General features: G+C 45.1%; 1 protein-coding gene across 2 annotated transcripts; it reads right to left on the bottom strand.

Moving 5' to 3' along the window:
• Positions 1–271: 271 nt before the first annotated feature.
• Positions 272–27,343, bottom strand: spire1b (spire-type actin nucleation factor 1b). 2 transcript variants are annotated; one of them, XM_062539512.1, is made up of 17 exons: positions 26,893–27,343; positions 24,552–24,583; positions 16,622–16,861; positions 14,748–14,873; positions 12,551–12,625; positions 12,009–12,173; positions 10,913–10,999; positions 10,503–10,632; positions 9,442–9,483; positions 7,607–7,767; positions 7,290–7,383; positions 7,033–7,175; positions 4,804–4,941; positions 4,551–4,621; positions 4,425–4,452; positions 4,036–4,208; positions 272–3,585 (listed from the first exon to the last, which is right to left on the bottom strand). In XM_062539512.1, the coding sequence occupies exons 1-17, from the start codon at positions 27,239–27,241 to the stop codon at positions 3,327–3,329; spliced, it is 2,313 nt and encodes a 770-aa protein (XP_062395496.1). In that variant the 5' UTR covers positions 27,242–27,343; the 3' UTR covers positions 272–3,326. The 2 variants fall into 2 exon arrangements, with proteins under 2 accessions (XP_062395496.1, XP_062395497.1); XM_062539513.1 differs by lacking the exon at positions 9,442–9,483.
• Positions 27,344–27,414: the final 71 nt, after the last annotated feature.

Raw genomic sequence — 27,414 nt, 5'->3', positions numbered from 1 at the left:
ACAAATCTGCTGGCAAGAAGTCCTTTCAGAATATGTGGGGCTGAAAATGCTTGAAAAAGGCTGGAGATGGCAGAGAGTCAAGTAAAAGACAAGACGTTTAACTGAAGGCATACTGGATGGGTTTCAAGATGTGCATGGTGTTGCCATGTTTTTTTTAACAGTACATGAATCTGAAAAAGAGAATTGAGATCATATTCCCGCCCTATATTCTGAGTCAAAGAGAGGTCAGGCTTTTGAAAGCTGAGACAAATCACAACACAAACATTCAGCATTCAGAGGTATTGCATGAATTTATTACTGTCATCATCATTATAATTATCATTGTGACATCTTGAGACCTTGAAAAACAAAACAAACAAAAGAGCACAGGTACACTTCAGAAGTACAAGCTACACAGTAGACACATGCACATCGCTGCCACATGATGGAAAGCCTGTCTGGAGTTGGGCTGCCGATGAGATCTCAGATCAGTTGGAAACATCATCTCACTAGGAGCACAGCCTCGGATTAAAACATGGATACCAGTCTTAAAGTCCTTTGTGATTGTTACAGCTAGTAATGATAACTTTTTTTGCACAAAAAGAGTATGCAGACATGAAGAAGGCAATGTTTTTAAGGCAAAATCATTGGCAAGGTTTTTGAAATTCAGCCTCCCTGGAGGCTACACTGAGAAAGGTAACATAATAGGAATGAACTGGCTGTTGACACGGCACGTCAGACCACTTCAACACTACGTCTCACAGCCCAGGACTGTGGGCGGCCATTTATATTTCCACTGAATACACAACAATATCTTCACATGGGTTCATGTCACTGCCTGAACAGTTATCTCCATTTGGTACATAAAATGAAATACAGTTGGAGTGACCTGTATGATGACACTAAAAATAAATATAAATAGTTTCCATGGTCGGACAAAATAATAGTTAGAACACTTGCAGGAGTTATGTGCATATTATCCATTTATTTACGTCCCTGTACTGTGCCACTAGAAGCAGCAAACAACTAGCACAATTTCAAATGATCAAGAGTATTTTTGTGATGTGGGTCTTCTTAATATAATGATCAGATCATGATTATATATGATTGGTAATTTGGAGGCAACTCTGGAGGTTGTAAGTACCTTTTTTGGGAAAAGAGTGCAATCTGCCTACATGGTTGTCTGTGCTTTTAGAGTGTTAAATGCTGTAAAATGTAAAATTTTCAGTCTTGTTCATCACCTGTGTCACGAATACAAAAATCATCTGAATTACTTATATGTAACGCATTCGTCCAGGATTATATTATGAAGTGACATAATTCGATCTGCCAAGGTTAGGAAAATAGCATGTCCATCATAAATAGACTTGCAAAAAGAACCCCATTCAAGCACGGCAACATTTCCAAAGAAATGCACAGCATCTGCTTCTGGCCATACTGCAAGCACACTATGACTAATTTAAGGTGTGCGGGCTATTTCACGGGCTCACCTACAAAATCAGACTACTGTACTGTGTTTGTTATTGGTATGCAGCTTACTGTAGGAACACATAGTTGAAGACTACTAGCATTTGACTGAGGACATCACTGCAGCTTTGCAGATTTCACTAAATCATTCAAAGTACTGTGTCAGTTATGAGACTGACTTGGAAGTCTCACAGATTTTGTTTTTGTTTTTTTTAAATAATGTACAAAAAATGACATTTATACATATAAACATGGTCAAACCAGCATCCAATTAGATGATTCATGTGATTAACTACACGTGACAGGTGGCTAAAGTATTTACAGAGTTCTGTGCTATATCATTAGTAAGAAAACATCGAGTCCCTTTGGCACCACAAATGTCACCATAAATGGTGGCCTGAAGATCAGTATTAGACTGCCGCCTGCCTTACACAAATCCACACACCCTGGATCACATACACATGTTACCTGTAGCTTATAATATGCAGCATTTCTTTCCTTTCCCTAATTGCTAATATGTTTACCACTATTGAAATATTTTGTTCAGTACAGACATTTTATTTGAGGCCTTAATTGTTGGACTTATCATGGACGTTCACACAGATGCCATACACTGTTTACTTGACAGACTATTACCACAGTTACTGTCATGGATAACTGCCATAGCAGACATACTATTGCGAGTCATTATGAAAACTGTCATGACATTAACCTCTACTGGTAAGTGGTAACATGACGGTGTTAGAACGAACCAGGAGAGGAAATGGCTGAAATCTGTTTAGTCATGGCTGACATGGTTAGGTCAATCTCATGATGGAGAGTGCCAGTATTTTTTTTGACAATGCCTCGTCCTTGATCAGAATCTGTATGCTAGGGGGTGGGAAAGGGTGCTTTTGAAAGTGCAAATTTGTGGAACAATATCTCCAAAGCCAATAACTGCAACAAAAAAGACCAACACGAAAATGATATGCAGAATATCTGAATCTGCCAAAGATTTAAAAAAAGATACAAAAATATCCATCACAAACCCATCTCAGAAATGGACCACATAACTATACATGTTGGCCACAAAATCTGTACAAAAGTCAAACTTGTAGAAAACACCAACAATTTCACTGCTTCAAATTCCTTCAAGTACTTCTCAGATTTGTTGCTCTTCATTCTATCTTCTACTTCAGCGGTTCCGAGCCGGACGCAACCATGCTCGGACCACAGCAGGAGCTAAACTTCTCATCCATCATTCTTTTCATCCTCTCCTGATGCTCTGTGGGAACAAAAATTGTGCTTTTCCTCGGCCCTGACGCACGGGACGGCTGATAACCAGATGCTACGCCTCAGCTGACATTCAGATAGGGACCAGGTGCATCATGGGAAGGTTTGTTTGGCGCGGCGTGGCACCACCCACCCACACTGTACACACTCGCCTATGGACTCTGGCCCTCGTCTCTGCTGTCCAGCAGAGCGGAGGGAGGAGAGGGGATGTAGGTTGACCATGAGGCACTCTTTATGTACATTGGAGACGGAACATATATAAAACCGGCTATAACCTTCATTTGTTTGGAAGGAGCTGCTCCGTGATGATAAGCACTAACGTCCCACGTGCACGACGCCACCCACTACACACCACATGAGGAATAGCCAGCCTCCACAGCCCTCTCCTATGAACCTGCTGACACACACTGACTCACTGAGGCAAACACAGAAAGAGATAGGACCCAGCCTATTACACAGAGAGACAGAGGGAGAGAGAGATTTAGAGGGGAAAACAGAGAGAGAGGCGAAGAGAGAGAAAGAAATACACAACTGCTTGAGGGCAGTTACACTGAGAGCCATTTTAAAGGGGCTGAGGTTGGAACAAGAGAGGGAGAGCCGTGCGCCGTCTATACCTCGTTGATAGTTCTCTCCGAGGGCTTGTACTCGCCCCCTTTGGGGGAGGCCGAGGCCATGCTGAAGGACTGGGTCTTGCGTTTCAAGCGAGCTCGCTTGGTGGCCAGCGACAGGCTGTGCTTGCTGGAGGAGATGATGTCCGAGATGAACTTCTTGCAGTCCACGCACACCTCCATGGTGCTCCAGTCCTCCGTGAGCTCCTTGGGCAGCTCCATCTCGTCCTTTGAGGAGCCGGAACTGTGCTTTGACAACCTGCGCAGGGGCGAGGGAAATAAATGAGAAACAGTGGGAGAGAGAAAGAGAGAGAGGGAGGGGGTAGAAAACATCATCTCCTGTGCCTCTATGGGAGGTTAGAAATACATCTTTATCATCACCACCACCATCCTCTTCCTCCCCCTCCTCCACCTCCTCCTCCTCCTTTATCATAATGGTCACAGGCAGGCTACACTAGGCATGTAACTGAAGTGTTCCGTTCATGTAGCGTAAAAATAGTTTGCATCAGGACCTGGGGTGGCAAGTTCCATTGATCACAGTGGGAGATAATCACACTGTGTGTGCGAACAGAGCGCTTCAGTTACATGCCTTGTGCCGCATGTCAATTGTTAATTGCAGCACCACCCACATAACCAGAATCACAGCCAGAGGTAGATCTGTCATTTGGTTTCACTGCAGGACACCAGTGAGGGCTCAGGTGTGTGGTACCTGGACATGGTCCTCTGGATGCTGTGTCGGCGGGGGCTCCCGCTGGCCTTCTCGGGCTTCTCGGGCTTCTCGGGCTTCTGAGCGGCCGGCTCCCTGGCCACAGCGGCCGTGGAGGTGGATGGGCCCAGAGAGTAGATGGGCAGGCTGGCATACGGCCTAGACGGCAGCCTCATCTGAGACGGGCACACAGACGGGCAGTGGGGGAGTCAGAGGGACACGTGAGAAGACGGCGACTAAGAGAGCTTGACAGACACATTATCTATATCTATCTGAAAGCATATATGTATAACCATTCTTTTCTATCTCTAAAGCTGAACAATAAAAGGATACAACACGTACAACAACATAATTAATGAAAAAGACATGAAGTAACTGAGATAATTCCTCACCTTCTTACAGCACTGGGAACACACAGGCCTAAAACAAACAGAGGGAAACGGGGTTAGGAGTGTTAGGGTTCCTGAATCTTGAGAAGTCTGCAAGCCAGAGGTGAGAAAGAGGAGACAGCACTTTACCTTTTGCAGAACTGGCAGGTGTAGGACCAGATGAAGAAAGAGAACCTCTTGGTTCGGCAACAGAAGCAAAGCTTTTTGAGAGAAAAAAGGTCAAAAGTTCTTGAGCAACCGGGGAACATTTAAGATTGCAACAACATCTACTGTCTCTGTTGCAATGAAAGGAACACAGTGAATCTGTACTGCACTGTGTTCCTGATCTGAACCCATTAGGATGTACCCTCTCCCTGATGTACACATTAGCATTGTGGCTAACCTTTCCCTTCTTCAGAGCGTTGTAGATGTCCCTGTACTGCTGGAACTTCTCCAGCTCGGCTTTGACGAGCACCTGCCGGATGTGCATCACCTCCTCCACCGTTAGCGCCAGGCACTCCACAGGGTAACAGAACTCCTCCTGACGGGAAACGCAGACCATAAACACCGTTACCACGGCAACATCAGACACAGGTCTCTCACTGTGTTCCAAATGTCACCGTCCTCCCCCCACCCCTGCGTCCACCCTGACTCGGCCTCTCCCTCCCTCCCTCTCTCTCTCTCTCTCTCTTTCAGTGATGGCAGCCCTGTGTCGCTGTCAACCCTAAAGAGCCCTTGTCAGGATTACAATGGTGGCGTCTCCAGCGCAAGATGGCAAGCTGTTTCCATCATGCGCTACAGGCAGCCCTAAAACAGAGAGACAGCCAGGTGATTGGCTGAATAGAGAAAGAGATATCTTGTATGTAAGGACACATGCTTTATGTTCCTAAGGGTCGAACACTAACGTGTTTGCTTCAGGTTAAGTTGCAGGACACCGGAACTGACACATTTCTCTGATGTTGAGAGGGAGAAATGGAGTCTTTTTTGAATATCCTGGTGCTACAGTGTGGGATAGAGGTCAAGCAGTTCAACAGATTCAGCCAAATTCAGCTCAGTGATCAAATACGCACTACCTCAGGGCTTCTGTTTGTGTTTGTGCTCTAACGGTCCCTTAGCAACATGGCCAGACTTGCTAAGTATGCCTAGTTACCACATCTACTTCAGTGCACTTAGTGTGTCTGATGTTGTTAGCGCCCAACATGAAGAAGCCTTAGCGTTACGTTCACTAACATTACAGGTCAACAATGGATATCATCATCACTTGAACACTGCACTCTAGGACTAGCTGGAGAGAGAGGGAACATCTGTTGGGCACTTGACATGAGATTCAGTCAAAATGTGCTACGCTACGGCTGCTGGTAAAGATTGAGAAGCTGGGGCTTTGATTTGAGTAATGATTAGTACATCGCTCTAACCTTTGGATTCATTCAACATCCAACATTCAGCAACACTGAACTTGAAACCACACAAACATGATCACATCTGTCTCAAGAGGATAAATTGCTACAAAAAATAGACAGCAAAAGTATAAAATATGCTTTCTGTTTTGCTGATTTGGACAAAAGGTGGCCATACTGTACAATTAAAAAGAATTACAAAATGGGTTTCATATGAATGACTGCAATGTTCCAACAGGTTTCGTGAACATGGGGTCAAGTTTAGTGTTACCCACCACACTGGGTGAATATTGGCCTCTAGGCTAGATTTACCAACTATACAAATGGCTGGCTACAAAACCTACAAGCAGTAAGGGCTGGCGCAATTCTACGCTCTAAGCTGCGATGGCGACCAGGCAAACCTGAGGCACCTTCCTCCCAGAGCTGTACACTCGAGTGCATAGAGCAGCGAGCGAGCCCGCCATGGCCAGAGCTAAGGCCTCCAGAGGGAGGGCACTCCGGACGGGGTGCAGGGCGGAGCGAGAGAGGCGGAGGGGCATCCGCCGCAGCAGGTGGCCCAGCCGCATCACCTGGGGTGCCAGGAGGTCCACAGGGGAGGAGGGTGGAGGGAGGGGGGGAGAAGTGAACGGAGGTGAGATACAGCCGTAATGGAGAAATGCAGGTAAGAATGAGGTGTGTGTGTGTGTGTGTGTCTGTGTGGTGGTGGGGGGGGAGGGGGGGGTCCTGTGAGAGGGGTCAGCTCTGGCTGAGGAGGGAGGTCAGAATATAACGATGCACCAACATGCACCAAGCCAGTTGAGCAAGTGGTGGTGGTCCAGCATGACATAAGCTTCTTCCAGCTGAAGGACAGCATGTACACAGTGTGCAGAGCAGGTATAGATCACCCAACCTCTGCTCAAGGATATACTGTAACACTTATGCAATCCTCTGGAGCTGTGGCCAGCAATGCTGGACAAAAGGGCTTTTTTTAAGGCACGTTGAACAACTTTTTTAACCAATTACTTCCTAGCAGTGCTAGCACATAAGTGTTGAGAGCATTGCGCTCTACATTGTACAGCTTGTATAATAATCATTTGATAACATACAGTTAAATGCATCCTAATTCAGAACTCTGCAGGAAGTGCAGCAGCTATTTTGGAAATCATACAAATATTTGTTCCTGCAATCAAAACAAGCTTTTGTGAGTTCAACAAAAGATCTCTTGACTGAAGCGCAGCACTGCTTTAAGAACTCACCAGAGACTTGGAGCTCTGCCTGGTGGGAGGCATGAACTGGCGCACGTTGGTGGGCGTCTCCTTCTCTATGGAGTGCCTCCGCTGGGCGATCTGCCGCCGCTCGGGCTGCGGGGTGGACGAGATGGGCAGGAACATGGGCGGCGCTGGGGGAGAACAAGACCATGCCCGCGTGGTCAGACAGTGGTTCACAACACGCCAAAACCCTGCACTGGCACGGTCAACCCTACTGTCCACTGAGTCTCCCGAGGCAAACTCACTTTTCTTTCCCAGGGCCGTTTCGGGAGACGTGTCGTCCACCACTGACGTGGCGATGCTGGAGCTGCTGGCCGACCTCCGGCCCACCGTCTCGTCCTGGGGCCACAGACAGGACACAATGTCACACGCTAGTGGACACACACTGCTAACCAACACGCCAAGGACAGGACAACAAAGCGTGACCACTGGACATACAAGCACGCATTCCGATACTTTGGGGGTCTCCCCACACACACACACACACACACACACACACACACACACACCAAGAAACACATATCCACATACAAGCACATACTCTCGGTCCTTGACTACTCACGTCGGAGTCGGAGCTGTCCAGCTCGGACAGGGTGGGCGCCTGAAGCCTCCTCCTCTGGAAGAGGCCCTGAGACCCCGCGGCGCCGTTCTGATGCGGCGGCACGCCATTGGCCAGCGACAGCGTGCTGGCCGCCTTCCTGGCCGCATCAGGGGAGGACATATCTGCGCGGCCACAGGCAGATGGTCACAAACACACATACTGTACATCCAGTCACAAACATAAACATGTATTGGAGTAATCCAGCACGTGGGTGAGAGGAAAATGACTGGAGACGGTGTGAGGAAGCCAAAGCATGGAGTCTGACCTATGACCTATGATCTATGGCAAATGCACATTACACATGAGAGAGCGTTAGTCAAGACCGGCCTTTCTACTGAAATGTCTCATTTCTTTGAACTGTTCCCACCACCTTGTTCACCATTCTCTCATCTATTCCACATTCAGTGGAGGAGAAAAAACATGAAAGTCTTTGCCAGATTGAGCAACAAAAAAAACCCTGTTATGCCATGTTAATGAGCTTTGGCTTTACCTACAGGCCAACAGTTGCGCTCCTGAATACCTAGTGGCTTTATTAGAGCGGAGCACACAGGTGGACACGGACAGGCCTCAGCAGGGGGCAGTGAGAGAGCGGCTCGGATGCGCAGGCCCGCGCTTTGGCAGCGCTGCAGTACCTGGTCTGCGTAACACGTCCAGTGGGGAGCGGACGCTTCTCCCCGCACCTACAACGGAACACCTCTGCGTGAGATGAGAGAGGCTTTTTTTCCTGGAAGGGATTTTCTACAGCTGCAGCACAAGCATATTGGAATACTGACACCTGGCCGCTTAGGAGAGTAGCACAGCCTGCCTGACAGCCATGAAAGGCATTATGCATTCTGCACCTCTACCTATCTTTAGCACGGCTGGTGAAAAGCATAACAATATTTTGATTCAGAAATCACACACAGGCTCGCAGCGGCCATTTGTCTGCATCGTAATAATGCTCGGCTGCATAAAAGAGCGACATTTTTGGAAATTGAATGCTATAGAAAATAGACGAGTCTTTCGGTGGACCTGTAAAAGGCGTACGTAGCTGTGGATTTGAGGCAGGCGTGTTTAACTGACTCCATTAGCTCCTCAGATTAAATTCTGCAGTCTCATTTGCCAAGATGAAAGGCCTCTCTGTGTGAGAGTGAAGGCCTGCGATGAAAGTCCACAGCCAGCCAGCACACACTCCACCGGGCTTATTTCTGGAGCCGAAACTAAAGAATGGTGCAAGGACCTTCAAAGGCTTCCAGTTTAGTGACTGTTCTGGAAACAAATGATTACATTCTACATAAGCATGCAGACAATGTAAAAAAATGGCTTCAACAACAGGCTGTATTGTTAACCTTTCTATATATGAATGCATGAACTCTTCCTCTTTATCATTTTATATTGCTTTGTATACAGTCGTTATGGTTGCTTGAGTTGAACAGACATGGCATGTGTCCGAATGATGAAGATCTTAAGATGTGGGGGTATATTAGTATCAAGGTTGAAGATGATATCAAAGTGTGAACATGGCAACATTCCAGATGAGGAATCCAAATGAGGATCAATGCCTCCATAATGTAAATATCATAGTGAATGATGACAACTGAAACCAATCGGCAGTCTTGAAATTGCCAGAAAATGTAGTGTGCACTTTCAGAGATGATGAAACATTACCCCACCCATAGCGACTGGAATGTTGCCAGAACTGACTGAAGCATGAAATGCAAAATGTGGATGTCCAACCACTGCACAATAGGTTACACAAAAACCATCACAAAACCACAACAGAAAACCTGTAGCCAGGTAACCTGTCAGCCATTTACCTGACGTGTCAAAACTCTGTGACATGCTAAGCGGCCTAATAGCTGCAGGAAAACAGGCAGGCGGTTAAAAACATCAACAGACGACATCGTGGTCAGGCAAGAAAAACGGAGTAAAACGGAGACTGCTTGCAGAGCTACTTAATCAAATAACAACCTTCCCTGAAGAATGTGTTATTGTCTGAGCTAAAGCATGAGAAACAGAAGCTGTACGCCATTTGCTCTGCAGTGAAGCAATAGTGGAGCGGACTGCACCGTATTCGGATCACACTCCTTATTGCTTCCAGTCATCATGCAAAACAATGACTCTCACATTTATTTAACTTACATTTCAGCAAAACACACATTCCTGCCTTAAAGACTTAAAGTGAAAATGAGAAATTCAGCATTACAAAAAAATGGCATGTTGGCTGGCTCTATGCGTCACGGTGTGAGTGTATTTGGAGCCGGCCCAGATACACAAGTGTATGAGGAGTGTGAGGCAGTGAGGAGGTAAGTGCAGCACGGGCAGGAGAGTGTCCCCGTGACATGGAGAGCCATCTCAGCCCTCCATGCTGCCAGCTCTGCATAGCGCCAGGGGCAGCAGTATACAGCCAGCTCTGGAGTGGCACGCTGCCTGCAATCAGGGGAAAGGTCAGGCCAGATTGCTGAGGATTCATTACTGCTCAAACTGAATTGAGTCTTAATTGAGCTTTGGCATGCAGGCGTGCCGACGATGGCAGGATAACTGTGTAAGCGTGTGATTACGACACAGCCGCATGATAGCGCTATGTGCAAGAATATGGGATGTAGTGGAGTGGTTTGACCATGTATTGTATGCATATATATTTATGACATTGTGCATTTTTGTCTATGGAATATACTCTATCTGTTCATGTATGTTTATGTCTCTATGTGTTTTAAGCTTACATATGGGCATGATTGTGATGTCTATATGCGTGCAACGGTGCAACAAGCAGAGAAAGAAGAAGAAGAAGAAGAAGAAGAAGGGATGTAAGAGAGGAGAGAGAGTGAGAGAGAGAGAGAGTGAGAGAGAGAGAGAGAGAGAGAGCGGCCCCTCTCACCGAGTCTGCTCCTGCGGATCATGTCTGGAGACACGGGCCTCAGCTTCCTCTCAGACTTGATCCCCTCCAGGATCCTCTCGTGAAGGCTTGGAGGACGCTCCGTCACAGGCTTCAGCTTTCGAGCCGCCACCTGGAGCCCAGCAGGTAGGGGAGAGACACGGGAGAGGCACCGAGAGGCAGGGAATCATTCAGATGGACCCGTGATTAGTAACTTATTATGCAGCTGGCTGATCAGCTCTTGGTATGCTATTTGGTAAACAAATAAGCCTCTTGAGATTCAAATTCAAATTCACTGTTCACTGAAGCACTTTATGAATGTAATGCTTAACTAATAAATTACCTCACATCCCCATGACCTACTCTGTTTAAGAGACTGTTTTAAATGACTGGTTACACTGGAAGTCACTCACAGGATTAAGCGGTGGTCTCGAGCGAATAAAGTCCAAGATGACCTCATGGGCACTTTTCTTTAGCCGTGGAGGAATGTCTCCATTCACCTGCAAAGACACACAAATGGGACAGGAACATAACGTGGTTGAATTCTTTAATTAGACTGCTCAACCAAGGTCTCAGAATCAAGCAACTGAACAACAGCATTTCCCATTAGGAATGAAATGTGAAAAAAGTAATGCTTTAGATTTGAGTAATTTCACCCTCCTCCAACACAAGAGGGTACTAAGAAAATTCTTTCACACAGGTTCCTAGAATCAAGATTGATAAAAGAAACCATGTTGCAACAATACAAAAAGTTACTGACTTTATCATTATCACATCATTGTACTGTAGTTCCTAAATCAGTAGCAGTAGAAGGTGTTGCATAATGTATAGTGAGATGTATAGTAATAGAAGGTGTTGTATAATGTATAGTGACATGTATAAGGTGTTGTATAATGTATAGTGAGATGTATAGTAGTAGAAGGTGTTGTATAATGTATAGTGAGATGTATAAGGTGTTGTATAATGTGTAGTGAAATGTATAAGGTGTTGTATAATGTATAGTGATATGTATAAGGTGTTGCATAATGTATAGTGAGATGTATAGTAGTAGAAGGTGTTGTATAATGTATAGTGATATGTATAAGGTGTTGTATAATGTGTAGTGTGATGTATAATGTATAGGTTGATGTATGAGTTTCAGGAAGAGCCCTATGGCCCACAGCGTACTCCTTTAATCCATATGCAAACAACTCTAATCCCTCGCCTACCAGCACATGACAGGCTACACTCAAAACATCTACTGGTATTTCCAGTTTGTTTATACCTGGGTGGAGTGACAATGAAAACAAGTGTATCAATTGTATTACATAATTCTAGGACAATGTGTTCCATGAATATCAAGTAAATGTAAATATTGCTCTAGAACTTCATATTGAGGGTTTAGCATTCTACTTGTTACAATATTTACATTAGCAAGCAGCAGAACTTGCCAAACAGTCATTTTAAGGCCCTGAACATGTCATGTTTCCTAAGAACTTAAAAAAGAACCATGTTCCCATAGTGACTTACCATGACCTTGCGCAGCTTGTAGCGCTTGGAGCGGATGTCGTCCATGAGCATCTCGTAGGGCGTGAGCTGGAACTCGATGGGCAGCGGGTTGTACTGGCGCTCCTGCACCTTCTTCAGCTTCACGCCGTGCCTCAGGTCCCTCATCACCTGCACCCAGAAACAAGCCTACGCACAGGAGAAGAACGCGGTCAGCACACAGCAGCCGGACGCACTGATCAAATGGCCGACAGGTCTCAGTTACAGGCAAATAAGCTCAAACAGCTCTGGGGGTAATTACACAAGGGGGGAAAAATGTTTGTGGAAAATACCCTTCGTTCCTATAGATTAGTTGGGAGGAGAATGTGGGAATGCAGAGAAAACCAGTAAATCCAGCTAATACCAGCGGCTAATGGTGAAATGTCAACACTGTGGTCCAGAACAGCGCATGTGTGGCGCCCCTATGGAACTAAGAGTCAGTGGGATAAGGAGCTTGGCTGAGCCGGGTCTGCTTTGGTCACAAGGCGGCACAGACAGGTATGAGGTGGCGGTGACAGGCCCCTCACCCAGTCAGCGTTCTGCAGATCGGTCAACTCCTGGCCAGGGTCGTCCACGGCATCGCCCTCGATCTTACGCAGGTTCTGGAGGTGAGGGAAGAGAGATAGATCACAGAGATGGGGGGGAGAGAGAGAGAGAGAGAGAGATGTTTTACTTTTATATTTGTAAGAGCTATCTTTCAACAACAAAAACACTGCCAGTCAGTCATCAGTGATAAATGAAGCATTTGACCAGAATCTCACCCATGAAATGACTGCAGAAGTAGCTACACTAGTCTCTGTCTACCCAGAAATAAGGTGGCTAACAGACCTTCTATCTATTGGAACAGTTGAAAGCGGTGACTAATGTGAAGATCCAGTCATACCACCAACGCTGCCTGTCAGCAGCTGATCATCAGTCTCCAAAACCTCTGTTTCAATGCAACATTCTCAATCTGTCTGAAATGAGCCATAGGCTACGACAATTACATGTGTACTGTACGTGATTGTGAATAACAGTATGATCCAATCATCACCTAATGTGCTCATTTCAGATACGTTTCTTTCATGCTGACAGCAATAGACTAATAGAACTAATAGAACTATTTATGCTCCCTGGCACATTCTGTTATTGTTTTGTTCCATGTGTTTACGTGCGTTTACTATCACACATGAACATGCGGTGACCCTCCTGACCACACATAAAGTCTCGGGCAGCAGATCTCCGCCGGGCTCTGGGCAGAGGGCATGTTTTCCTGTCCAGGCACACAGAGTGCCTCACTAATGCAGGTGCAATTACAGCTCCGTCACAGCCTCCCTCTGCTGCCTCTTTTGTTATGAAATAAAAGGCCTGTTTTGCAGCACTGACACATAAACCTCCCCGGGGGAGAGGACAGCTCCACCAGAGAGAGCTGCAGATGTGCTGATGTGTGTGTGTGTGTGTGTGTGTGTGTGTGTGTGTATGTTTGTGTTTGTGTTTGTGTGCGTATATGTGTGTGTGTGTGTGTGTGTGTGTGTGTGTGTGTGAGAGAGAGAGAGAGAGATAGAGAGAGAGAGAGCATTCATGCATGTGTTTATAGGATAAGCAAAATAAAATACTTCCTGTGTATACACACATATCCATCTAAAAATCCACAGAAGCCAAATTAACAGGTCTTGATGCAAAGTTTATCAACATGAACATACGCAGAGCTTAAACCCTGACCTACAAACGTCAACCCATCTCATGATAACACCAATTGTTGAAGGCTGTAATCTGTAATCTGTAATCTGACTCCATTCCCACATCACCCCTCTACCCTCACTGATCCCAGATCAGACACCCAGACCTCCTGACTCCCACCACACATTCTGATCACAATGTACATCAGCGCTTTGTCAATCTGCAGCCCCGCTTAAATCCGTGTTCCTCAGACCTACATTTTCTCTCCCTATTAACGTAATCTCCTTACGCACTGCCTTGTAAGAAGAATCCGATCTCTTTTGTAACAGAGACTTATATAATGAGTGAAATCCTTGGCTTCATGCAAACGGATGGCGGAGGAAGGCAAGCGTCAGCGCAGCGCTACCCCTCAGGAGAGGCACTCTCTGCAGAGCACTCCCACTCCTGCAGCAGTTTGGACAAACTCCAACTGTGAGCAATTATGGATAAAAAATCTCATGCAAATGAGCCTGTCTTCCCATCTGTTTTTTTAGTTTTTTCGGATGAAAGATAGTGCAGCTGTCATAATGAGTCTCTCCAATGAACATGAATTACTATTTCAGTACAACATGTGTGAGAATGAGAAAATAACATTTCATTATTCAAAAATGAAACTATTCAGTTCTCATGTTCCCCTCCGTCACCCATACACAATAGATACTGTGCGTGCTCTTCAGCTGGTGCAGGCAGTCACCAGTATGCTACAGAGCCTATAGGCTACAGCTTTGTGTTGCTGTGGAACAGTAATGAGCAGATTCACATGCACATTCGCTGTAGACTCCTTTGGAGGCCAACAAGGCTCACCTCTCCAAGGCCATTTGGCTGGGCTCTCTCCTTATTAATGTGTCCCTAACGAATGTCCACTTTTAGTGCATCTGACCGTAGTCATAGTTCAACATAAGAAACATTCCTGACTCAATCATTTGTTAAACTGCTGGCCAGTGGGCCTCTGGATGCATTGGAGAGACGTTGGTGAGCAGTGATGGTGTGTTCAGAGTGGCCCTGGGTCCCAGCGGAGCCCCTCACCTCTTTGGCGCTGTGGATCTTCTGCAGGAAGGTGCGCAGCTCTCTGGTCTCTGTGTAGAGCGCGCGGCACACCGCCTGGTAGTGGGCAGGAGCGTCCGAGGGACTCGGGAGGTGGGAGGAGCACATCTACAGGGGGATAGAGAAAGAGAGAGAGAGAGAGAGAGGGAGCGAGGGAGAGAGGGAGAGAGGGAGAGAAAGAGAGAGATAGGGAAGAGAGAGAGTGAGGTAGAGAGGGAGAAAGAGAGGGAGAGAGAGAGATAGGGAAGAGAGAGAGGGAGAAAGAGAGGGAGAGGGAGACAGCGATAGAGAAGAGACAAGGAGAAAGAAAGTGAGGGAGAGAGAAGGGGCGAGAGAATACAAGGGAGTGTGTTTGAGAGTGAAAAGAGTGAGAGAAAAAGTAGCAAACGTCCCATCCTGTCCCAAACACATCCTACACCCTTCTTCCTCAGCTGCACTGCCTCCGTCCTGGACCAGCCTCCTCGGCACCAGGAGCAACAGATAGGCCCATATGAAGGTAGCTGCATGGGGGCGTCGGAGGTGTGATAACAGCCGTTAGAGACAAAGCAAGCATCTCCTCTCTCCTCTTCTCCTCCTGAGCCTGAACAGACGGCCCTCTGACTCATGCTCCACTGGAGTTCTGGCACAAGTCATTCCCCATTAACTCAGGATGCTGTAACGATCTAATCAGCAAAAGCCCTGCTTTGGGCCTAAATGCCTAATATGAGATCAAAAATCTCCACATCCACATTTCCACATCCCCGTCTAGCATAATCCATAATCGGTTTGATGTGGATTAGGTTTGATTTGTGAGTGAACTTGGATTTTAAATAACTCAAACCAAAATCAGATTTTGGAAAATGGTTTGGGTGAGATTAATAATATTAATAAAGAAACAGTGGATGAGTATGCATCTTTAGTATGCGTGTGTGTGTGTGTGAGTGTGTGAGCCTGCATGTTTTCTTTTGTGTGAGTATAGGCGAGAAGAAAGTACACAAACATAATGGTACAAAGGTATCAGCAAACAAATGAGACAAACAATTCCAGGAACAAAACATGCAAACGAAATAAAGGGTGTGTGAATGAAACCACCATAGCGCTGCGGTCACTACAGTCCGGCTACAGAGATACCAGAGCCGCAGTCCGTCTCCGACCTCCTACTTTTGTCTCGCCAGTTGTCCCCGCGCTGCAGGGAGGACGTCCCGCAGTGCAAAAGATTAGAGTCCTCTGATTGGAGTCCTCCATTCTCACTGCACTGCACTGCACTGCACTGTGCGTCTGATGCTGCTGCTTATGTAATACATTGGCTGGTTCATCTTAGGACCCGCTGCAGCTTCATCAGTGGAGTCACACACACACACACACACACACACACACACACACACACACACACACACACACACACACACACACACTCACACACACTACTTCCTCCTGGAGTGTCTGCCCTGCTAACCCCCAGCACAGCTGTATGGGAGACTCTCATTCATTGCTAACTGAACAAACTGACGAAGAAGTAATGAGAACGAATGGAAACACTGCAGCACACAGTCACACCAGCTCTGACCATTTCACTGCATTCTTTACATTAGTAATCATATGCATGTGACAAATAAACATCCTTGTATCCTTGTATCCTTGTATCCTTGTATCACTACAGAGCACACCTCAAGTTTCTACCCTCTGGTGTGCCCACACTACACCTTGACTACAATGAAGTGTACACATTGTGTTCTCTCGACATGTTGTCATCGTCTATACACAAAAGTACTGTACATATTGGGTGTAGATACATGTATTTACATAGCCAACACAGACATCTTCAGTCACTGCAATATGCACAATACAGAAATGCAACCTGTAATAGAGTGAAATACCTTCAGGATTTCTCGATAGCATCGGACGCTGCAGGCCAGTGCAGGGTCATCGTCACCTTCCTCGTCCTCTTCCTCGGTGGCCTCGTAGCCCTCGTCAGGGCAGCTGTCCCTCTCGGCGTCGGCCATGTTGGTCATGAGGTCAATAAGCTGCTCCAGGGGAGCGCTCAGCTCCCGCTCCTCGTTCTCCTTCAGGCCGTAGTCTAGAGCCTTGTAGATCATGATGCCCAGGGACTCAATCACCTACACACACACACACACACACACACACACACGCACAAACAAATATATTTACATAACATTCATATTCAACACAAAATACACAGACCCAGATGCTCGTTAAGACATGCACGCACGCACGCACGCACGCCTGCTGCCAGACATGGAATAAGCCCTTATGAGTTATTTTAAATGTCACATATGAAAGCCTAAGCATACACACACATCAGCGTACTTGCACATATGCGCACACACACACACACACACACACACACACACACACACACACACACACTCACTCACTCACTCACACACACACTCACACAAGGACCCTTGCAAACATACACTAACTCCCATAGGCATACAATAATAACACAAATACAGTTCAAGAATACTACTATACATTGCACAAATAGGCCTACACCAAAACAGTGGATTCAAATGATACACTGCAATGCAAGCAAAGGTGAAACCAAAGAATAAATCTATTCAAATGCATCTAGGGAACAGAAACCATGATGCTGTTGTTTGAAAACAAAGACAATGATAACATTATTCAATATTATAAAAATGTATATCATAATTCCTTCCTCTAAACTGCCATTATCAGATTAAGTCTATTTGCAAGGCAGTCCATGTCAATACACCCAAGCTAATTGCCCACAATGAGAACCACCCATTTAACAGAAAAATGCTTGGCAGACAAACATGAATGAAAGGACAATACAAGTAAATGGTTTATAGCGTCTTAAATCCACATGGTCATGTTCTGCCAAGCAAAACTAAAGGGATGGATTTGTGTGGCGGTTATGTAATGTAATCTTCATCTCTGAGCAGTGCAGTGCGCATGGCTGACAGCTGTGGTGCTGTGAATGCACAGCCATTCATGATCATGTTTCCTGAGCCGTGCACAATAACATCACAGCCCATGAGCCCAGGCTGCTAGAGCTTCTGGAGGCCAGCATTTACTGTCATGAATGTACAGTACACAGAGAATAGTAGCTGCTAGCTACAAGGGATCTGCTATCTGACAAAATTACTGTAAGTCTATACACTTAACACAATGTGCTAACCTCTCAGGTAAGCATGCAGGTTCTACACAAACTCTGTTGGTGGTAATAACAAATACTTTCAAAGTAATTTGTAGAAGATGTCATCCCTGTCAATTTTGTGCTTCCTTCATTCATTGTAATCCTCGCTGGCTGTGTACTGTAGCTGCAGTGTTACCGTACTTTCTTCTCAGAGTAGGCCCACAACCAAGGCTCACGGCTCAGGCTGAGAACCCCAACCCAGCTCCCGGTTCTGTTTAAATGAGCTGGAGGGTAACGTTTACCTTCCAACAGTCTTAATCTGGGCAAATGACACAGATAAGTTGCGCTATCACAGCCTGCGTTGTCAGATAAGGCAAATAGCTGTCCTTAAGGTAATTAGACCATGCTAAATGCATGTATTGTTGAGAGCCTGACCTAAATGAAAGCTGAATCCCATGGCAACGTACAAAGATTTGACTGTGAATGGAAACGTGAATGCACAGTGACCCTCCCTTTGAAGACCCAGTTTCACAACAAGCCAGAGATCAAACGTGTCTGAGGGAAACTACAACCTGTCGTGAGAAAGTCCTGATCCTCAATTGTTCCCCCATACCTGGGAACCTGGTAGCCTGAGGGATCAGCCGGAGCTCTGGTTACTACGTACAATCTGCAGCTTCAGGTCCTTCATCATTATGGAAAAACATGGCCAGGTCTAAGACCATGGTTTTCTAATACCATACTCTGCGGACACATTATACTATAATGTGTTATAATACATTAATTGTTATTATTGTTATAATACTATAGTATTAGAACAATAATAACAATTAATGTATTATAACAATGAATGAAAATCTTTTTTTTTTTTAAAGCTGTCCACTTGCCCCATGCCCCTTCAGCTGATGCGCCACACCAACACAAACCCAGTTCATTGTCATCTGTCACCTGACCCGTTCTACAGAGACCCAGCATGCCACTGCATACTTTTACAGACCAGTAGGCATACTACTTAATGACACTAGACACCCTCCATCCTATACATGGGATAGCATTATGACAATTGGGGCATGGATGAGTATACTGAGTTCATAGAAAATCACAGATGATAGAAAAGAGTCTGATCAATGTAATGGTAAGAGCTTACAGGGTATGAAAAGTGCCACGTACAGTACTCATACTGGTTTTGAATGAAATATCATGAACTTTTCAAGCCAGTACAGCAGTTCCTTGAAGACAGGGTCAGCTCTACAGTAAGTGCTATTTTGCTGAGCGAAGAGACAGAAACATTACCCAGCTTCCAATGATATGTCCAAATCTCACTCTAAAGCTTGTGACTGGCAGGAAAGTGCACACAGTGAAAAAGACGAAAGAGAGAGACTTTAGGCTTAAAGAGAGATGAGTGGGGGAAAAACATCAAAGTCTGCCAGAGTCAAGAGAATTCCTGCCACAAGAAGTGGGGGTTCTAAAGTACAGCAAATTAAACAGACTCTAGCTTTGCTACAGCAGCACAGGGCCACCTCAGGCTCCCTTTTCATAGTATCACTCGTCTTCAGGTAAAACAAACCATTTCCATTTCCCATTTTCTCTCAGAGCTTCTGATAACATTTCAGTAACGTTACAGACTTTATTATAGAAGAGTCTATAAAATTCACAATAATCATTTGTACAGTACATACATAAAAGGTCAGACTAGACTCTCAATACCAATTTAATTGATGAATACCTAAATGCCAAATGCCTAGAGACAACACAACAGTATACAGCGTACAATGCTGCCCTCGGGGAATCACATGCATTACTTCAATGTACATACTCCATGCATCTCAAAATACAACATTTCCTGGACAAATTGAAAAAGCATATGAGAATCAAACAAATCCCAGAGCACATCCAAATTTGCTCTGGAATCCGTCTCGCAACTATCCCACCGATTTTCCAAAATCACAGAAATCCCATGAATCAATCACAACTGCCTATCCGTGACGGAGTGGGCCTCATACAACGATATAGGCAGAGGCAAAATTAAAGTGATGGTGTCTCAATTGGTTTGGTTATGGTTACAGCCCCAGACCGATTCTCCATCAAGAATTGTTCTGGTGTCAGTTCCTATATCAATGTACCATTACATAAGCATAAATGTCACAAAGGTATCCTTGCATGTTGTACAAAACAGGATCAAACTATTATCCTGAGGTTGCCAATATTGGAAATTTAGTTTATTCGAATGCTCTAATCAACATTAATTTTTGTAGAATTAAAATAATAAAGGCTCATTTATTACTTTATCACAAAATAAGTGCTTTAATGAAAACAAAATAAATACGTATGTTCAATTTCTCCTAAATAGCAATTTTTTGGGCAATGTTGCTAGGCAACAACATAAATAGTTCCATGTGTTCTGATTGGATGATCATGAAAATTGGAAAATTTGGGAACGTGCCAGAATTTAGGAACATTGCTCAGCAACATTGCTCAAAAAGTTGCCTTGTGTATCATCAGCCTAGAATGATGCTCATGAGCCATGTTGCTGAGCAACCACTGTTCCATATGTTCTGAGCAGATGATCGTGACAATTTGCTATACGGATGACTAAAGTGCTTTCTCTACTGATGGTTAAAAATGTGGACCAATGTCAATAGGAATGTGCCCCGGCCAACAATAATCAGGAACACCGGAATGCTCAAAGAGTTCCCTTGTGTATCACCATCAGCTTTAATCCTGTCAAGAAACCTGGCAATACTGTACTAGTTAGAACAGTGGCATCCCCAGTCAAATGAATGAGTGTCTGGTTAGCGACGGGACACTGCTCTGCTGGCCTTGCTGACTGTGGCCATGCCAGTTACATAACCAAGTAAGAGAATTCTCCTGCCTCTGGGCAGATCTCCAGATCCAGGGCGAAAGTCATAAATAAACACGCACAATAAATATGTATACGCGCACAGATATAAGCCTCTTTCTCCCCCATGTCTGTCTGGTCAAATCATGTCAAGTGTTTCTTTAATGCCACCAGATCTGTGATGCTAAACTCTCACACATCTCTCAAAAATGATTGTTCTTTCGATGATAGAATTTATTTCACATCACTGCATAAATACAAAATACAAGTTAGACCTGAACCCAGTAGGCTATATTCTGGCACAGAATCTGAAGAGAGACACTTTCCAAAAGCCCACCTAATAAATCTTCCAAACTAGGCTACAGCTGAAGCAGGAAATGAATCAGTTGGAAACAAACTTTGGTTTTGCCCCCTGACAGACTGCCACTTGCTCACCTTGGAAACCCAAGCCAGGGGCACAAAGAGGTGGAGAGCTTTCTGAGGGAGGAGGTCTGCTTATGCTTTCATATGCCCCCCCCCCATGAAGAGCAGGGCAATAATGGTAGCTTTGTCTGCCACAGCATTCACTGCCCTTTGATGTGCCCCATGTCATAAAGACTGAACAGTTGCCCATTTCATCCAGGAGAAAAATCATCATGACCTCCCTGTCAAACGGAGGTGACCTGCCGCAGTAATAATGGGGGTCATTATGGACTAGGGTGGACTTCACCAAGGAAGGACAGAGGGGGAGTTATGTTTTGAATCTGAAATGTTTCCCTAGGTTATGAAATCTAATTTAACATTAATAGCGCTGAAGATCAGAACAAATCAAAATAGCTTTCAATAAAAATTGATTTAAAGTCTAATTTGATGTGATTTGTTGTGCTTATTCATGTTTGTCTCAGTGCTGGCAAGCTGGCAGACATGGAACAGGCCCTTATGAGAGTTATGTTAAATGTCACAAACGAAACGCTTTGCAAACCAACACCAGCTCACTTGCACATATGCACACACATGCATGCACACACACACACACACACACACACACACACACACACACACACACACACACATGGAAAAGATGCATACCGCCAAATACACATGAAAAACTGTGAATAGCTATGAGTTGACATGTCTTGGCATGTCATTCGGACATCCACCGCTCAGTCTGGTCATATGAAGGTCATGTCCACTTCAAAGTCTTTCTCTGAGTGAATCACACGCCGTGGCAAAGTTAAAGGTGACAGACAAGAGGTGGAGAGTAAGGAGACGTGATCCAGCGCAAGAGGGGAGAGAAACACCACGAGACTGAGGCCCTTTGATGATGCCCTCCACATCATTAGCAGTGTGTTCAGCTCCACACCAAGCCCAAACACAGGGAGAGATCTGCCATGTTTCTGCTCTAATCCTAACAATTGACTGCAACTAAATACCAAATGACAGGAGGGCCAGAGATAAAAGGCGCCAGTCAAGAAGATTCTAGAAGGTCAATCCTCCGATGCGTTGCCCTCGCGCTCATCTCCTCTCTCGCCGTGACTGAGACAAGCAGTGTGTTTGGGCTCGTCAATTAAGGGAACTGATGACAAGATGTCTTGCTCAGGGTTGGACTGGGTGTGCCAGCTTCTCCACTGCTGACAGCAACACCTCTTTCTCTCTCTCTCTCTCCCTCTCTCTCTCTCTCATTCTCTTTGAAAAACGTTCAGTGCATGTGTCAGGAGCCTCACAGAGCAATCACTCATAGCCTACTGTCAGGTTAAGCAGAGCATGAAAACCATGATGTCTGCACTTTTCATTACCCACTAAAGGTAGTGATCCCACTGTGCCACCTCTTTAGCAGCCAAAAAACCCCACTGGGCCGCTCCAAACTGCGCTCTCATGTTGGCCCAAACTGCTCTCTCACAGCAGGCTACAGTGACTCATCGTGCCCTTTCACTCGTTTTCTTCAGACTCTAGTCACTAAGAAACCTCTATCACTGCTTAGATCTGCTGTATGAATCAGCACGCACATACTGTACCATGCAGGCAATCAGAAAACCAACAAGTGTTACACACTGTACCAATGAACAGTGTTCAGCAATTCCATTTACAGTCCAATTTCAAAAGTGTTCACCATTTCAAACTGAAGGTAATTTATACTACTAACATTCACACCAATAGCTGTTTGCTAATCTAATAACAATGCCATGAGGATTATATTTCACTGCTGGATGGATGGTGGAGAATCTCTGGTCTATTATAAGCTCTCTAAATAGTGTTAAGTGTCTCATTATTGAAACATGAGAATCGTTTCCCTTTGGTGAAGCATGACTGATTTCCAGGGTACGGGATGGAAATTAAAATTGGGACACACATACAGTACACACAATCTTTTGATCTGTCATTTTAATTTCCTTACTAGAGGGTGTCTGGCCCAAAACAAGCATGGGTAATCAATTATGTTAGTAATGATGAGCCCACATCCACACTTCCTGCTCCTTGACCGAGTTTCAGAGTTTCCTTCACCAATGCGCTGTGAGAACTCATCTCTGCTGAAAAGCTGCTTAACGAGGATTTGTCTCAGATTCTCTCATTCTCTCAGGGGTGGGCCATGCACCATTTAACTCTCTCTGTGTGTGTGTGTGTGTGTGTGTGTGTGTGTGTGTGTGTGTGTGTGTGTGTGTGTGTGTGTGTGTGTGTGGATGTGTGTGTGTGATAGAGAGAGTGTGTGTGAGAGGGAGAGGAGCCAGAGTAAGAGAGTGATTGTTAAATGTGTTTCAAGTGTGCATTATTACAAGGCAGACTTTTGACTTTCTGCACTCCACTGAAGGCTATGTGTGTTGTTGGTGTATGTGGGTGTAACAGTGCAGTGTAGATTTGTTAGTCTGTGTGTGTCTCTCTCTGTGTGTGTGTGTGTGTGTGTGTGTGTGTGTGTGTGTGTGTGTGTGTGTGTGTGCCTGATCATGTGAGTGTGTTGGTGGGTGTTCCATCTGCTCTGGTTGCTCCACTAACTGGCGCTCATGCCTCTCCAGGCCTCCCACAGCAGCCATGCAGGACTGATCCCAGATCAGCGTGCCCACCTCACTCCACATCACCCACACTCGCTCAGCCAACCGCACAACAACCACTCACTCCAGTCTGTCGGTGTCAGACATTGGTGGATTCTGCCATCCAGAATAAAAATGTCTGACACCGACAAAGTCCAAATAATACGTCTCCCCATCACTAAAATAGCACTTGATGGGAAATCTTTTGAAAATCAAGTGTTTTTCTCTCGAAGGGGTAACTACTGACCCCGTGGCAAACCTGTCTGGGCAAGGGGCACTCCTGGAATGCACGCAGTAATCTCAGCAGGGAACCATTACTACTCCACTCTAATTGGGCTTTTAAATGTCAACAGCCACTGACATCAAAGAGAGGAAACTCAAAGTGGCATTTTCATTGTGCTTGCTACGATAAGTGGCAGAGCCCAATCTACACTCTGTATTAATGTATGTGCTTGAAGAGGCACAACTGATGATGTCAGTGTGCAGTGTAATTGGGCTCTGAGGGCCATCACCGCTACCAAGTACAGAGGTAGATTTGTATGACAACTATATCACACTTTTACTCTTACAATCAAATATGTGTACAATACTGCAATCTCCTCAATCTAGAAAGAGCTGCACATATTTAGTAAATGATGATTATGATTATAATGAATATAAATAAAAAATCTTTCTGACGATTCCCACGCCCATTATGAAGTGTTTGTTTACATTAAAACCTAAATAAACGCTTACACATCTTATCATGTAGCATGCATGTGTTACTGAGGTGAGTGGGCAGTACATGCTGACTTTTTGGCGAGAGAGAGAGAGAGAGAGAGAGAGAGAGAGAGAGAACCACTCACCTGTTTGGATGTGCAAGGTGAGGCAAAGGTATCTGTGGGAGAGAGAACACAAAAGTAAGTTGGGGAAGAACAGGGAACAGTACACACACCAACCTTATGAGTATTATGCAACGGCCAGGCCAGCAGCGGCTCAGTTTATTATGTAAAGGAGATGTGTGTATTTTTGGCAACACACTTCATTTATGAAATCAGAAATGAAAAGACTTCAGGGAGCTCTACAGTAGATCAATCAACAGATCAATGCACCAGTGAATGCTCAGTGAATCTCTATATTTCCATTGGAATTCTCATTAGAATGACACTTTTTTCTAAAAGTAGGCCAAAAAATATATGCTGTAGTCCATTGTGAACAGAACATTCTCTGCAACCACAAATAGGATTGCATTCTGAGTAGGTCAATCTAAAGGATGTCCACATTTTCTCCCATTGCCAATTCTCAAATCATCCACCACAAACCTATAGGCATGTCAACTATGACCCACATATTTTGTGCACCAGTCTTAACTTTAATATGGTTCTGTATGGCCAACACAACCATTTGAACCATCTGTTTTGACTACAGCGGAACAACACAGACCAGTGTCCATCACCAGTCAGTGGGAACAAATGGCTTCATTGTAAATGAGTGAAGGGAACCCAGTTCTGTGCCTGAGTGAAAACATTTTAATGGCCTTCCGTACAGAAATGGCAGTCTGGTGAAATAAAGGCATTATGCCCAAGTGCTCCAATATGGAGATGCTTCACCGTCTTCCCAAAACGTCTAGCTCAATACACAAGGAGCTTAGCACACAAACAAGTATACGCAATGGAAGGGTTTGGGGAGTAAACTATTCATGTATAACTGCCCACCTATTTGCCATCCTAAAAACCCTCATCCCAGGCAATCTGCATCTCCAACTAGCTAATGTTCATGGACTTGATGTCTATCTGGAGGTGCACGGAAGTATGAGCCACAGAGATGGAAATAGCTTTGTCTTGGATGCGTTCGTCCTGTTAGGCAAAGTCTGATTAGACGCCATAAGGCACAGAGCTGCTGATGCCAGATAAAAAGCATCTTGGCTTGTAAGACATTGAACTTCAATTTCTTTTGGTTCGAGGAGGAGGTCAACACGCGTCTTTGGCACACAGCACCTGGTTGTGCAAGGCTGAACACATTCTTGTGGCAAACATTCTGTCAACCTCTCCAAAGAACAGACACAAAACTGCCTTCATTTAGGTAGCAAACTGTGTGCACAGTGTGAAGCAAAAAACACCTTAAGGCCTGCAGGCTGAACCCTGGTATATTAGAAGGCTGGGTATCCACTCAGGTCCAAAGGAGCATGAATTGGTACATGAATTTTGGCTAGACAAGAAAGCATGCAACATGCACACTGACTAAATTTGACTCCACAAACAAGTTATAATGCTCATTACTGCCAAGGCATGAGGAAGTAGCACAACTAATTTGTATACTCAGCTCACAGACACACCCAAGGAATACAAATCCAATGCCAAGACACTGTTCTAGCTAACTCTTTTGAGCATTACATGAGATAATGTCAACACAATGACAAAGCAAGACTGTCACCACCCTTTTAAGTCTCCTGCTAAATGCATACCTTTGGCGTCATGTCACACAGTCCATATTGTGTGAACCTATAGAATTCCAATCCATTAACATCCAAAAAAAGTTACAAGATAATTCTCAACAAACTGCTAGTACCAGGATTTTAACAATACTTATAAATATGTTTTTCTTAGTGGTATATACCAAGAGCAGATCACTTCAGCCCTATTCTCACTGGCACAGATGTGTAATGCGAACTACTGTACTTAACACATTCAGTATTCAAAATGACAATACCTGAGCATTCTTAAAAATGAGTTGGATTGTGTTAAATTCACAGACACAACACAGCCTCTCTTTGGGACCACAATAACAGGGCGTTCTCTCTTCAACACCTCTGGCCACATACCCACACATGCGTTGCCATCTTAAAGCTATCCAGTAAATCCCTTTACAATCAGACGCATGGCCAATAGCATAGGCTTCTCTGTTCATCCGCTGGTAGGCCCAGTTACTCATATTGCATAATTCTGGATACCAATATGGCATTAGCATGAGACAACGATTTCGCTCCATTACGAGCCAAGAGATTTTGGTGCCCATGTTGTGATGCATGATTGCATTAAGTGGCAAAGTAGCTACCACAAAAGCCTTCGAGTAATTTCATGCAGTCTTTGCATCAGTGAAAATTGACGACAACCATATCGTGACAACCCACTCCAAAATGTCTAATAAAAATAATAAGCCGTTTTGTTGTTGTCATAGAGACCATGAATCATTACATAAGGAATTTACCTGGACCAGTGCCATGATGTTGCAATCTGATAACACCATCTTTATAGATTCTCACATTAGCCGGACCGTCAATCCTCCCCGCACTGCCTACTGCCACAGCACCGGCCGATTTGGAATTTCTCCTTCTGTGTCCCTGCGCCAAAGACCTGCAGCATTGATAGCAGACAGCCCAAGCCTGCTCCTCGTTTATCGGCTGATTGTAAAGCGTCAAAATCTCCTCCAGTGACAGCTCGTCGCTCTCATCATCACTGTCCATTTTGGGATGCGCTGGAGTCGCTTGGTCCCTGCGATCCTGATGGACCGCAGACTCCATCAGCTTCTCCTCGTTGGTCTCTCGGCATTTCGCCATCCTCTCATCCTATCCACCAAGAGAGGGGTCAAGGGTGCGAAGAAGCGCGGCGAGAACCAAAATAAACAGGCACTGCTGCGATCTGTCATTGAAAGAGATGCAGTCACCTCCCCTCGCAACAGCACTGCCATTCAATGGCCAGCTCCACGCCTTGCAGTGGTTTCGTACACAAT

The sequence above is a fragment of the Sardina pilchardus genome, chromosome 6 (genome assembly GCF_963854185.1).
Source record: "Sardina pilchardus chromosome 6, fSarPil1.1, whole genome shotgun sequence".
Taxonomy (NCBI): domain Eukaryota; kingdom Metazoa; phylum Chordata; class Actinopteri; order Clupeiformes; family Clupeidae; genus Sardina; species Sardina pilchardus.
This window is presented reverse-complemented; position numbering and strand designations above follow the sequence as displayed.

Bases quoted from the DNA above. Each gene is read 5' to 3' on its own strand.
- spire1b (XM_062539512.1), bottom strand. From the start codon at position 27,241: ATGGCGAAATGCCGAGAGACCAACGAGGAGAAGCTGATGGAGTCTGCG. The intron at 10,633-10,912 runs GTGAGTGACTTC...GCTGGGCTCCAG, and splicing joins CGAGACCACCGCTTAATCCT to GTGGCGGCTCGAAAGCTGAA. The intron at 7,384-7,606 runs GTGAGTAGTCAA...CTGTGGCCCCAG, and splicing joins TGGACAGCTCCGACTCCGAC to GACGAGACGGTGGGCCGGAG.